The sequence below is a fragment of the Lithobates pipiens genome, unplaced genomic scaffold, assembly GCF_037356315.1.
Source record: "Lithobates pipiens isolate NorthernLeopardFrog02 unplaced genomic scaffold, aLitPip1_a1.2 Scaffold_27, whole genome shotgun sequence".
In the NCBI taxonomy this organism is placed as follows: domain Eukaryota; kingdom Metazoa; phylum Chordata; class Amphibia; order Anura; family Ranidae; genus Lithobates; species Lithobates pipiens.
The window spans coordinates 3400390-3415457 of record NW_027507788.1 but is presented as its reverse complement, the minus strand read 5'-3'; the positions used below and the strand labels follow the sequence as shown (position 1 = coordinate 3415457).

Sequence of the window (15068 nt, the reverse complement as noted above, 5' to 3'; positions counted from 1 at the left end):
CCATGCCTCCTACCAATGCCAACAATAGGAGCACCATTCCTCCCACTAACACCGATGATGGGGCACCATTCCTCCCACTACCAACAGATGATGGGGCACCATTCCTCCCATCAATACCAACAATAAGGCACCATTTCTCCCACTAACACCAATAGTGGGGCACCATTCCTCCTACCAATACAAATAAGGTACCATTTCGCCCACTATTTGTATTGGTAGGAGGAATGGTGCCTTATTGTTGGCATTGGTAGGAGGAATGGTGCCTTATTGTTGGCATTGGTAGGAGGAATGGTGCCTTATTGTTGGCATTGGTAGGAGGAATGGTGCCCCATCATTGGTGGCAGGAGGAATGGTGCTCTATTGTTGGCATTGGTATGAGGAAGGGTGCCCTCTCCCTGCTGTCAGTGGCAGGAATAGTGCCCCATCATTGGAACATGTTACACCTTAAATATGGAAGTATCATTTTCTAAAGGTAAACAGTTTAGCCCCTTAAACTGTGGCAGCTACAAAGGACCATATAGGTGGAAGATTTAGGAAATAAGCTTTGTAAGCAGTTCTATAACATTTTATTATAAGATACTTTTGTGTTTCTATTCCTGACTTGTCCCCTCCAGAGGGTATAACACCCCCCCCCCCCGGGGTCACACAAGTGGCACCCCATGGTACTTACAGCTGGTTGAACATTCTCTTCATCTCATCGGTGATGTTGAGGGAACAGCCGACTTCGTCATCGGAGAAGGCGTCGGCGTCCTGTTCGGAGAGGTTGGCGTCGTTCGTTATCTTCCGCTCCCTCTTTTTGGCCACAGTCCCCACCTTTGGAGACAGACGATTGGTTAGTCACAAACCTCTCTCTCTCTATAATGGCCCCTCTATCGGCTCGGTGGGTAATGGAGGAAAGCTGAATTTGGCATCAACAAGCAGCCCTGTTGTGCGCATTCACTAGACGGGCGCGCTGAGCGGCAGATGCGGCACACATGCAATGCAGAGCAGGATGCACAGCAAAGATCCAGCCCTAGACTACAGTCCCTGCACTAAACGTCACACAGGATAGGAGAGATACAGAGTTACAATCACAACGTTACAGAACAGAATGAGAAACACGCCAGAGGCTCCGACCTTCTCCGCTATACCTGCTCTGTGGGGGGAGGGAAACCCTTCATTGGCACGGTTGGTTGCGACCACCATGGTGGGAAGTATTCAATGCTGCAAGGCTGCCATTGTCTACTTTAAGCTGAACTCCGAGCAGACATAAAATACACAAATTAATGCTGTTCTGTATTCATTGTACTACTTTTTTTTTTATTTGAGCGGGATGGGGTGGCAAGACGGGCAGCTACCCTGGGCACCGTGGCATTAATGTGAGATGAGGGGGTGCCGCAAGGAGATTGGGGGGGCGCGGCAGGGGATACAAATCATCTTGGGGGGGGAAGAAAAGCGTTGATGTAGAGGGATTGGTGTTTGGGGGGGATTTGTGCTAGAAGAGGTGATCTGGTAGAAGGTGGGGGGAATCTGGTAGGGCGGGGGGGAGAATCGTGTAGAAGGTGGGGGGGGGGGGGAGAGAAAAGTGTTGATGTCAAGGGATTGGTGTTTGGGGGGATTTGTGCTAGAAGAGGTGATCTGGTAGTAGAAGGGGGGGGGGTGGGAAGAGAATCTGGTAGTAGAAGGGGGGGGGAGAGAATCTGGTAGTAGAAGGGGGGAGGGGGGAGAGAATCTGGTAGTAGAAGGGGGGGGGGAGAGAATCTGGTAGTAGAAGGGGGGAGGGGGGAGAGAATCTGGTAGTAGAAGGGGGGGGGGGAGAGAATCTGGTAGTAGAAGGGGGGGGGGGAGAGAATCTGGTAGTAGAAGGGGGGGGGGGAGAGAATCTGGTAGTAGAAGGGGGGGGGGGAGAGAATCTGGTAGTAGAAGGGGGGGGGAGAGAATCTGGTAGTAGAAGGGGGGGGGGGAGAGAATCTGGTAGTAGAAGGGGGGGGGGGAGAGAATCTGGTAGTAGAAGGGGGGGGGAGAGAATCTGGTAGTAGAAGGGGGGGGGGGGAGAGAATCTGGTAGTAGAAGGGGGGGGGAGAGAATCTGGTAGTACAAGGGGGGGGGGGGAGAGAATCTGGTAGTAGAAGGGGGGGGGGGGGAGAGAATCTGGTAGTAGAAGGGGGGGGGGGAGAGAATCTGGTAGTAGAAGGGGGGGGAGAGAATCTGGTAGTAGAAGGGGGGGGGGGAGAGAATCTGGTAGTAGAAGGGGGGAGAGAATCTGGTAGTAGAAGGGGGGGAGAGAATCTGGTAGTAGAAGGGGGGGGAGAGAATCTGGTAGTAGAAGGGGGGGGGGGAGAGAATCTGGTAGTAGAAGGGGGGGGGGAGAGAATCTGGTAGTAGAAGGGGGGGGAGAGAATCTGGTAGTAGAAGGGGGGAGAGAATCTGGTAGTAGAAGGGGGCTGGCACATTTGTTCTAGTAGGGATGATTGAGGGGGATTTGTACTGGGAGGTGGGATTTCAGCAGGGGGCAGACTGGCGCTGGGAGGAGGGAGATTGTATGTTTAGGGGTAAGATTGGTGCTTTTTTTTTTTTTTTTAAGGTGCAAATACATCTTTGGGGGGGGGGGGGGGGGGCACAATTTGGCATGTTTGCCCTGGGCTCTAGCTGCCCTTATACCAGCAAGTACCCAATCTGATTATGTAACAGCTTCTTGCTAGCCTCATTTACAGCAGAGCTTAGACTGACAGGTAAAACTGCCCTGCAATGCTCACCTGCAGAGCTGATCAGTCCGCTGCTTCTCTACTCACTGTCCAATCACAGGTTGGTGGGAGGAGCAAGACTTGTAAGCGTTACTTAACAGCAGCAGAGAAAATTCAGGTCCTGCCAGACTTAGCTGTGCTATTATACCAGCAGAGCTGTGCAAATCTCAGGACTGAACGAACAAACCCAAACCCCCTGGCAGGTATAATCTGTGTATTTAGCTGTTAGCTTGGAGTTCAAAGCTTCAAAAGGGACGTTGTTCGATCTCTTTGTGCAGCAACAAAGAAAAAGGTAAATGGCTGAGCTCTGAATGCAGCAATACACAAAGGGTCACATTTTGTACCTGGCATCACCAAACCAACCGGGCAAATTCTCCCCCCTTACAGAGGAAGGGTGCCCAGCCTATGTGCTTACATTACATAAGAAATAAAAAAGGAAGGGGGTCTCAGAGCGGACCGGTGGGCTGGATGGAGAAGAAAGAGAGAGGGAAGTTCCGTCACCTGGAACATCTTGGATACGTCCTCGGAATTGCGCTGCTGTGCCACATCACACAGCTTGGCGGTGATATCAATCCGCCTGCAGATATCCATGTCCACCTTCATGGCTTTTTCCTGGATCTTTGAGTCGAGATCGGTCATAGGCTGCGGGGGATATTTGGATATTACCTTCTCTTGCTCTTATATATATATAAAAAATCTTGTACAAAAACCTTCATTTGGGTTGAACTGATCAGGCAAGTATTACATTGTATAATCACATTCAGTACAGTGTATATCGTTCGTCATTCGTTGTGCGATTGATGCCATAGGATTGAAGGGAGGAACAAATTCCATGAACATGCGATTTATAATAGAAGTCATTCAAGTCCGTAGTGCCGAGCGACTGCAGAGCGATGGGGGAGCCGCACTGAACAAACGCTCACGGAAAAATCGACTCTCTGCCAAAAGATCTGACTGCTTTGGCGTGATCCAAAAAGCAGACAATTGGCCCAAATATTTCGGCCTATATATAGTGCAAAAAGGAAATTAATTTTTTGGATGCAACTTTAAAACTTGCTGTCCTACAAGAGCCTTCAGTGTTGTCCACAATTTAAAAAGGGGCGAACTCATTCTGAAGAGGCTGATGGAGAGTTCAACCATCTAACTGGCTCTGAGGGCCACCTGTGGGTCTCTGTGCCAGATCTGTAAACCACACCTTAATAGGGCTCCGAGGTAGGAGGAAAGATTAGTCTGCTCACCTGTAACCTAAAAAGGGTCAGGGTTGGGGTGGTCTGACCCTTTAAACAAAAAAAATAAAATAAATAATTACTAGATTATCACTAACAAAACGCTGGTTTCTCTGCCCATTTACTGGAATGCTGAACTTCAGCCAAATCCAATAATGTGCATTCCAGTCACATGGCCAAAAAAGGTTTATGAATGACCAGCTTGTCTCTTAAAAAAAATAAACACCACACCCCCTACATTTTTCTTGCCACTAGAGGAGCACAATAGATCCTGGATTACTGGTCATAGCTTGTATTGTATCGTACTTGTTCATGGCCAAGTTTGGATTGTCATAGCCAACTATCCAACTGGCGACAGGTCATAGCCAACTGGATTCAAGTCATAGCCAACTGGATTCAAGTCATAGCCAACTGGATTCAAGTCATAGCCAACTGGATTCAAGTCATAGCCAACTGGATTCAAGTCATAGCCAACTGGATTCAAGTCATAGCCAACTGGAGACAAGTCATAGCCAACTGGAGACAAGTCATAGCCAACTGGATTCAAGTCATAGCCAACTGGATTCAAGTCATAGCCAACTGGAGACAAGTCATAGCCAACTGGAGACAAGTCATAGCCAACTGGAGACAAGTCATAGCCAACTGGAGACAAGTCATAGCCAACTGGAGACAAGTCATAGCCAACTGGAGACAAGTCATAGCCAACTGGAGACAAGTCATAGCCAACTGGAGACAAGTCATAGCCAACTGGAGACAAGTCATTGCAAACTATGGCTGACCATTGCCAACTATGGATGACCGCAGAAAACCATAGAAAAATCATAGCCAACCAGAGATGGGTCATAGGCAACTATGGACAGTCACATCAAACTGCAATCAGGGGAGAAGCAAAATGGTGAGTTTTAGCAACTACAGAAATATAGTCTTGTAAGTTGCAGAGCATCTGATTGGCTCTAAGACATTATACCCAAAACCTTGGTATTCTCTAGACCAGGGATATGCAATTAGTGGACCTCCAGCTGTTGCAAAACTACAAGTCCCATCATGCCTCTGCCTCTGGGTGTCATGCTTGTGGCTGTCAGAGTCTTGCTATGCCTCATGGCAATTGTAGTTCTGCAACAGCTGGAGGTCCGCTAATTGCATACCCCTGCTCTAGAGGGAAAAAATAAAATAAATACACACAACAGGGACACAAGGAGGACACTCCTATAGAAAGGTCCGCACCACAACATTTTATGAAATGAACCAATTCTTTATTCTCTAAACATATACTGTACAAGGACTAAACCTCCTACAAAATGTAAACCATGGCATGAAAAACGCTCCAAAATGTCATGCCATTCACCCCTCAATTGTATCTAGCAGGGAGCTCTGAGTTGAATAGACCTGCATCAGTAAGTGATTAGACATATGATGGATATTTCTCAATGGCTGTACACATTATATGAATCAAATCAAGTTGCTCGCTGACCTAAGTCTATTCAGTTCGGGGCTTAATTTGGGGTTCCCTGCTCGGTGATGGTGGCACGTGCCATTTGGGGGATCTTAATGCTGTGGATTACCCTTTGGAAGGTCTTGCCCCCCATAAATAGTTCATTTTTTTATGGTGCAGACATGTCTTTAGAGGTTGTCCTACTTCTGTGCGCCTGAAGTCTCCTATTGGTGGCCCCTTATCTGCCCAATCTGGTGTTGGTTTGTTTAATGCAGACGTCAGAACCTGAGAGACACCAACATTTGACTTGCGTCACAAAACCGATATAAAAGCAATCTAGGGCAGTTACGGACGCCTTGTTCCGACATCAATATTTTTGTTGCCTATTACAATAGAAAATCTGTTTGTGTTTTAGTAATCCTCGCAACAAACTCCATCGACAAAACGTGAACAAATGTCCATCAACTCCCCGAGACTCGACCGGCCGCATTCCTCACACCCTACAATATACATTGTCCCTTCTGCGGTTGCCTCCCTTCTGTGCTCACAAATAGAGCTGGAAGTGTGAACACTTATGTAAAGAAAGGGATTATTATATAGAGCCGGCGGCTCTCATGTGGGCCTGCCAGACGCACGGGCAGAGCGTGTGAACAAGCCTTACAACGGAACCGACATTCCTCCACATATAGGAGGAGGATGGTCTGCAGTATAACGGGCACACCTCACCACACACATTCCGCTCCCGTTCTGTGAAGACCACCGTTTATTAGGAATGGGTCCTCACTGCATGAAAGATGGAGGCACCTGCGTTCTATTTATTGGATCATTTAGATCTGTCTGGTGGGGTGCAACTAACCGCCTCAATACCGGGGGGGCACTTAAACACCTTCCTGCCCAGACCAATTTTGAGCGCTGTCGCACTTTAAATGACAATTACGCGGTCGTGCTACACTGTACCCAAATGAAATTTTTATCATTTTTTTCCCACAAATAGAGCTTTACTTTGATGGTATTTGATCCCCTCTACGGTTTTTATTTTTGAAAAAAAATGTTTTTTTTTGTTTGTTTCAAAACTTTGTAAATAAGTACGGTTTCTCCTTCACTGATGGGCACCGTTAAGGCGGCACTAATAAGGTGGCATTGGTGGGCACTGATAGGTGGCGACATGGATAGGTGGCATGAATGGGCACGGATGGGCACCAATAGGCAGCACGGATGGGCACCGATAGGCAGCACGGATGGGCACCGATAGGCAGCACGGATGGGCACCGATAGGCAGCACGGATGGGCACCGATAGGCACTGATAGGCAGCATTGTTTTGTACTGATGGATGCCAAACAATAATGCATGCCAATCAGTGATGCCCATTGTGGGCAATGATTGGCATCCACGGTGGGCACTGATTGGCATCCCTGGTGGTCTAGGGTGGCATATCTGCTGCTGGACATCCCTGCTGGTCTGGTGGCAGCACAGATGGGTACTGATAGGCGGCACTGATGAGGTGGCACCAATGAAGTGGCACTGATGAGGTGGAATTGGTGGGCACTGATAGGTGGCACGGATAGGGGGTATGGATAGGCGGCATGAATGGGCACGGATAGGCAGCACAGATGGGCACTGATGGGCGGCATTGTATTGTTTTGTACTGATGGATGCCAGTGCCAAACAATAATGCATGCCAATCAGTGATGCCCATTGTGGGCACTCTTGCTCTCCCCTGCAGCTGCTGCTGGCCGACATAGGTGATCATATGACTGAAACAGGCTGAGAATAGGAGAGTATAGTATATAACATCTCCCTTACACAGGGTAGTCAGTATAGGTCAGTGATGGCGAACCTCGGCACCCCAAGTGTTTTGGGACTACATTTCACATGATGCCCATGCGCTCTGAAGTGTAGTTAAGCATCATGGGAAATGTAGTTCCAAAACATCTGGAGAGCCAAGGTTCGCCATCACTGGTATAGGCGTTAGGAGGGGGGGAGGGGACAGCTTTAAGACTAGTTAGTAGAATTCCAGGCTAAACCTAACTAGTCTTCAAAGATGTACCCAGACCCCCCCCCCCCCCCCCGCCAACACCTATACGGACTACCCTGTGTAAGGAAGATGAATATACTCTACTTGCCTATTCTCAGCCCGCTTCAGTCATATGATCCCCTATGTCAGCCAGCAGCAGCTGCAGGGGAGAGGAAGAGTGCCCACAACACTTGGGAATGCATCGCCCACAGGTTCCTATGGTCCATCTGTTGACGGCACACACCTCTCCCCTGCAGCTGCTGCTGGCTGACATAGCCCACTTCAGTCATATGATCCCTTATGTCAGACAGCAGCAGCTGCAGGGGAGAGGAGTGTGCCGTCAACGGGTGGACCATAGGAATCTGTGGGCGATATCACCTCTCCTAGCATTCCCAGGCGTTGTGGGCACTCTTCCTCTCCCCTGCAGCTGCTGCTGGCTGACATAGGGGATCATATGAGTGAAGGGGGCCGAGAATAGGTAAGTAGAATATATACATCTTCCTTACACAGGGCAGTCAGTATAGGTGTTATGGGGGGGAGGGGACATCTTTAAGACTAGTTAGGTCTAACCTGGAAATCGACTATAAGGGCCACAATGGCCCATTTATGGCATTCGGTGAAAAGGGGAAAATCCCTGAAAACGGAATCCTCTGTTGCAGCTCAAATCACAAACACTTTTTTTTTTTTTAAACAAACCCCTAAAAACACTTTGTATTGTAGGATTAGATTGTTATGTGAGACAAAAAGGTGGAGAAGGAAAAACGCCCTCTGAGGATTACTAAACTCCGCGCACCGCTGAGCATCTCTGATCCCGCTTTGAACGGCTCGCCAAAAAAAACGAATGGGAATAAAAATAGAAAAAACAAAAAAAGCCAATGAATAGGCGCGGAGGAGGAGAGCCCGGACCCGGACACAAAGGGATCTTGTTTTGGATAAGCTGGGAATTAACACACTCTGCACCAGGAAAGCAGAACCCGTGTTCTGGTGACCCCCCCCCCCATTTTAAATCACATTCGGTGCAAAGGGGAACTTCCGGTGCAGCTCCAACTATCGGCGGGGGTCATTCACATTAGGTTTGGTCTCCGAAGAGCGATCCGAATGTGGATTTGACAGGCGGTATTGTACAGACCCCTCCTCACCACTCGCATTAACCCCTTGAACCTCTCATGCAGTGCGCGCCATTGTGGGAGGCGTGTAATGCGACCTGCTTGGTGGGCGCCGCACCATTCTAAAGCGACAAGGGGTAGAATTCCTGCCATGGCAGTGAAGCAAAAGCATCGTAGCCGTGGCCTGTGTGGGGGGGGGGGGGGGGGTGGTTTCTGGTGGTGGGGTCGGCCGGAAGATCTCTGTGGCCAATTTGCTGGGGGAATGGCTGGTGTTGGCGCTTCGATCACCATGGCCGATCTGGTGTCAGGATGATTGACGCACATTACATTGTAATATAAAATTAAATGGTTCAAGCAGAATTCAGAATTTGTGGGAGCCTCGAGTGTCACTTGCCCCCAGATGCAGCTTGTCACCTGCCACCAGATGCAGATTTGCCACCTCACTTGCCACCAGCGCTATTGCACCTGAGTCAAGCATGTACATCAGCACATGCGCAGTTTTACAGTTGAGGGCTAAAATCGCGGGCGGGCAGAGAGGGCGTGTTCGCTCTGCTCGCCCGCCCCACCTCTTGCAGCGCAGCCTTTGTGGCCCAGCTGCAAAGAGGCCACGGACAGAGGGGGCAGGGGGTTGGGGACTCCCACCATGGGGCACTGCAAGGCTGACCATTACAAGCATGACTCCTAAAGGCAGAGGCATGATGGGACTTGTAGTTCCGCAACAGCTGGGGAGGGGCCAGAGGTTGAGCACGCCTGATGTAGCAAAACGCGTCAGCGCATCCTATCGCAACGGGCGCGTTAATGGGTATCCATGGCATCTAACATTTCAAAGCACATCCAAAAAAAATAAAAAACAGATCCTTCTGGAGTATTAGATCCCATACTATGTGGGTGCTCAACCTGGGGGCCCTCCAGCTGTCATAGAACTACAAGTCCCATCATGCCTCTGGCTTTGGGAGTCATGCTTGGAACCGCCAGCCTTGCAATGCCTCATGGGACTTGTAGTTCCACCCTTCCTGCTTGTGTTTCCCTGCAGACAGGCTGGGAGAGAGCCGGGGTCGTGCGACGGCTGGATATCCATTAGGAAAAAGGGGCTTCGATTTTTTTTTTATTATTATTAATAAATATATATATATTTTTTTTCAATTAACTAATTACAGTGTCATTCTCTACATACAGAAATAGAAGGGACAAAACTGGCTTGGCATGGGGCAGATCCCAAGAAAAATAAAATAAAAAAAAGAAGATAGAGATATTAATATATATAAAAAAAAAAAAAAAATTGGTTCATAAGAACGCAGTCATTTCCTGCCGGCTCCATAGACTCAGGTTACAGGCAGCAGACTTCGCACGCATTATTCATGGTTTTGTTTCCTTGGCCGGCAATCCTAATATGGCATCAATTCCTCATTGTTCTCCTACAGCTTCCCAATCCAAAAAAAAATAAAAAAAAATTAACCCTCTGAATGTCATCTTCCAGTTCTGACGGCAGCAGCCCACAAAAAGCTTTATTTTCCACATTTATGTACGGCAGAAATAATATATCAAATAAAAAAATAAAACAAAGAAAAAAAAAATAGCAATGATGATGATGTGCCGATTGCAGCCAAATTAAAGCGGTATTAAACCCAAAAGGCAAACATTTTATTACATTGCAGCTCACCAATTCTTAGATGCAGCGGCTGCATTCGTTTTCTTTTTTAGGCTTTTTCCTTCTAAAAATTTTCCATATGGTGATCTAGCCAATAATGAGTTTTTCAGCGGAACAAGCTCTCCAGCAGAATGCATCAGTTTACACGGATGAGACAAACCATTCACCGCTGACAGGGTTGCTTACAATATTCAGCTTTTAATTAAAATGTAAAATATTTAATCGCAAAAGTAAAAAAAAAAAAAATTATTTTTGGTCAGTAATTTAAGCCTCATGTGCACATTTGTGCAGAGTTGAACAAGCTTCCGCGCACGTGTGAGGATTTGCATATATATATATATATATATATATATATATATATATATATATATATATATATATATATATATATATATATATATATATATATATATATATATATATATATATATATATATATATATATATATTATTTATATATATATATATATATAATATATATATATATATATATATATAAATAAATAATATATATATATATATATAAATAAATAATATATATATATATATATAAATAAATAATATATATATATATATATATATATAAATAATATATATATATATATAAATAATATATATATATATATAAATAATATATATATATATATATATATATATATATATATAAATAATATATATATATATATATATATATATATATATATATATATATATATATATATATATATATATATATATATATATATATATATATATATATATATATAAAAATTATTAATATTAAAAATATTAAATATAATATAATATAATATATATATATGCCCTAAAATGCATGAAAATAATTATATATATATATATATATATTATTTTCACGCATTTTAGGGCATATATATATATATATATATATATATTATATTATATTTAATATTTTATATATATTTTTAATATTAATAATATATATATATATATATATATATATATATATATATATATATATATATATATATATAAAAATTATTAATATATTAAATATATATATATAAAATATTTTATATATATTCAATATTTTTTATATATATATATTTAATATATATATATAATATATTAATATTTTTTATATATATATATTTAATAATATATATATATATATATATATATATATATATATAATATTTTCACGCATTTTTAGGACATATGCATTTGTGCAAATCCTCACACGTGCGCGGAAGCTTGTTCAACTCTGCGCAAATGAGGCTTAAATTACTGACCAAAAATATTTTATTTTTTATTTTTTTACTTTTGAGATTAAATATTTTACATTTTAATTAAAAGCTGAATATATATATATATATTTCTGAAAAAGTCAATGCTCAAATAGGAGGCCCAAAGGATTAAAAAGTGAGCTGGAGTTTTTTCAGTGCATCTAAATCTTCTAATTAGAGGCGCACCGAATGGATATTTCGGTGCTGAAACTGAAAAATGCAGGAAGCACTTGGCCGAAAAAAAATGAAAAAAGAAAAATCTATAAAAATATATATATTTTTTTAATTATCTATAAATTGTATTATATTTCAACTTTTTAATTAATATCACGAATTTAAAATAAAATATGAATTTATTGTGGCCATTAGCGGCACATTTTGCAGAAGAAAAGCTCAAGAAAAATGCTGATAACACCATTTTCGGGGCAATAGGCAACGACGGTTGAAATTTTTGTATATTGGTGGCTACATCTAACACTCCCCCCCCCCCCAGTCTGACAATGAAAAAGGTGCCACCTGTGCTCCTTCATCCAGAGTGGGGGCGCTCTAACACAGGAGGTGCATTACTGGCCAGATCACCAGGTGAAAAAAAAAAGCCAAAAAAATAACAAGAAGAAAGAAGAAAACGAATGCAGCCGCCACATGTATTGATTGGTAAGCTGCAATAATATTACATTTCTGGTTTTGTGTTTAATATCCCGTTCACAGTCGATGTGTTTATCACTTTTAAACTTTAAGCATTCATAGCAAGATTTTCTCATTTGTGTCACCGCTGCTAAAAAAAGGGTTCAGATGCAACTTTACTCCAATAAAAGTCAAGAGAACGACTCAAAAAGCAGCCAACGTGTTTCGGGGGGTCCAAGCGAGCCCCTTCATCAGGGGGTTGACTGGCACCAATGGGAATTGTTGCATTATTTATTTTGCTCCCTTGAATTCTGGAAGGGTCACGATAATTCTTTAATGGCGGAGTTCCTAAAGTGAGATCTAACCCCCCTCCCCCTTCCCCTCTTCAGGGTGGAGGATTCCACCAGTCGTGGTCACACTGACCTCATATCTGTCCCAGAATGCTTCACATCTCATGTCCCCCTTGCTCTGCATTTCAGGACATGCACAATAAAGGTCATGCATGTACTACACACGAAGTGTTAGTGTCGCACTCACAGCAGATTTATCATTTTTTACGGCCAAACACACAAAATCGCCTCTAAAAACGCACATTGGGGTTCCAGTTTGAAGGGCCGGTAAAGCCAAAATGACCCGGCTGGTTTATAAAGGGCTCTTCATACCATTCACAAACAGAACGTGTTCTTGGAAGTTGTGGTCCCACGCAATGGTCGGGTCCCATCGGTCATTCCATTTGCTCTCCTAGTTTTTATTTCTAGTTGCAGATTGGAAGAGGTCTCCTGGAGAACTTTGGGCGGTGGGCCGTGTGGCAGTTCTCGTTGCACTGCCAGGACTTTTTGGACTTGCCAAGCTGGGCGACGTCTTTTTTACATGGGCACTTATATGCTTGTTCCCTTGGAATAACTGGCGCCACTCACTCAGGGGCCACACCTGGCCCTCTACAAAGATTTTATCTGGCCTGCAGATAGGGCGCCCAGAGTGAGAATTTAGAGCAGTTGGCCTCGGCTTCTGATGGTGACCTGGATAGAACATATATGGAGGGACTTTGATGGGAACTCTGATGTATGGGGAGCTCTGGGAGCCTCTGAAGGACACCCTGATGTATGGGGGGGGGGGGTCTCTGATGAAGATCCTGATGTAAAGGGGGGGGCTCCTCCAATGGGGGCCCTGATGTGCAGGGGGGCTCTTATGGGGAACCCGACGTATGTGAGACCCCCCCCGAGGGAGACCCTGATGGGAGGGAGACCCCCCCCCCCCCCCGAGGGAGACCCTGATGAGAGGGAGACCCTGATGAGAGGGAGACCCCCCCCCCCCCGAGGGAGACCCTGATGAGAGGGAGACCCCCCCCCCCCCCGAGGGAGACCCTGATGAGAGGGAGACCCTGATGAGAGGGAGACCCCCCCCCCCCCCCCGAGGGAGACCCTGATGAGAGGGAGACCCTGATGAGAGGGAGACCCCCCCCCCCCCCGAGGGAGACCCTGATGAGAGGGAGACCCTGATGAGAGGGAGACCCCCCCCCCCCCCGAGGGAGACCCTGATGAGAGGGAGACCCTGATGAGAGGGAGACCCCCCCCCCCCCCCCCGAGGGAGACCCTGATGAGAGGGAGACCCTGATGAGAGGGAGACCCCCCCCCGAGGGAGACCCTGATGAGAGGGAGACCCTGATGAGAGGGAGACCCTGATGAGAGGGAGACCCTGATGAGAGGGAGACCCTGATGAGAGGGAGACCCTGATGAGAGGGAGACCCTGATGAGAGGGAGACCTCCGAGGGAGACCCTGATGAGAGGGAGACCTCCGAGGGAGACCCTGATGGGAGGGAGACCTCCGAGGGAGACCCTGATGGGAGGGAGACCTCCGAGGGAGACCCTGATGGGAGGGAGACCTCCGAGGGAGACCCTGATGGGAGGGAGACCTCCGAGGGAGACCCTGATGGGAGGGAGACCTCCGAGGGAGACCCTGATGGGAGGGAGACCTCCGAGGGAGACCCTGATGGGAGGGAGACCCTGATGTGAGGGAGGCCTCCGAGGGAGACCCTGATGTGAGGGAGGCCTCCGAGGGAGACCCTGATGTGAGGGAGGCCTCCGAGGGAGACCCTGATGTGAGGGAGGCCTCCGAGGGAGACCCTGATGTGAGGGAGGCCTCCGAGGGAGACCCTGATGTGAGGGAGGCCTCCGAGGGAGACCCTGATGTGAGGGAGGCCTCCGAGGGAGACCCTGATGTGAGGGAGGCCTCCGAGGGAGACCCTGATGTGAGGGAGGCCTCCGAGGGAGACCCTGATGTGAGGGAGGCCTCCGAGGGAGACCCTGATGTGAGGGAGGCCTCCGAGGGAGACCCTGATGTGAGGGAGGCCTCCGAGGGAGACCCTGATGTGAGGGAGGTCTCCGAGGGAGAGTGGCACTGATGGGGATGAGCTTCTGATAGGAGGAGATTTCTTGGAGTGTGTTCATTTATACAATTTTTTCCCCTCAGTTTGTGAATATTTGTTAACTATATAATGTGGCTTGTATTGAAAAGTTTGGAGGCCCCTCCTCTAAACCGACACATTGCCGTCTCTGGGGTGATGGTAAGTATTGCGCTCTAGTATTTGGAACAGGAAACCGCGCTCTGTACAGATCTAGAAATGGTTACACGCGTTCTTTATTTGTGAAGGATACAAGTAGCTCTACTGTACTACAGAACTTGGAATTTAAAGTATCCCGGCCCTTTAAAAACTAGCTCATCAATGTGTTCCTTTTGCTGATGGAGAAGCGGGGCCGGGAGGACCTTTTTATAGAAGTTTTCTAGAGGGAGGGTCTGCATTGCGCTTCAGTGCCCGATAGGTATACACGGATGAAGCAGTGTGGGTTAAACATTCCGCAGTGACCGTGTCAGGACAAAAGCTGACCATTTACTGGGGGGTACTTACGTCACTCATCAGACCTTTAAAGACCACCAGCTCTGATTTCAGTCTCTCGATTTGGTGGTTGAGCTCATCGTGGACATTGTAGGCTTCTTGAGCCTCCTAAAAAAAAAAAAAAAAAAAATATATCAGC

The 15068-nt window shown here is 46.1% G+C and overlaps 1 protein-coding gene across 1 annotated transcript in view; it reads right to left on the bottom strand.

Annotated features, from left to right (window-relative positions):
• Window positions 1-15068, bottom strand: part of IFFO2 (intermediate filament family orphan 2) — a 93737-nt gene that overhangs the window by 9875 nt on the left and 68794 nt on the right. Inside the window, 3 exon segments of the mRNA XM_077456334.1 lie at window positions 671-813; window positions 3225-3365; window positions 14942-15037. Coding sequence (XP_077312460.1) covers window positions 671-813; window positions 3225-3365; window positions 14942-15037 — 380 coding nt within the window.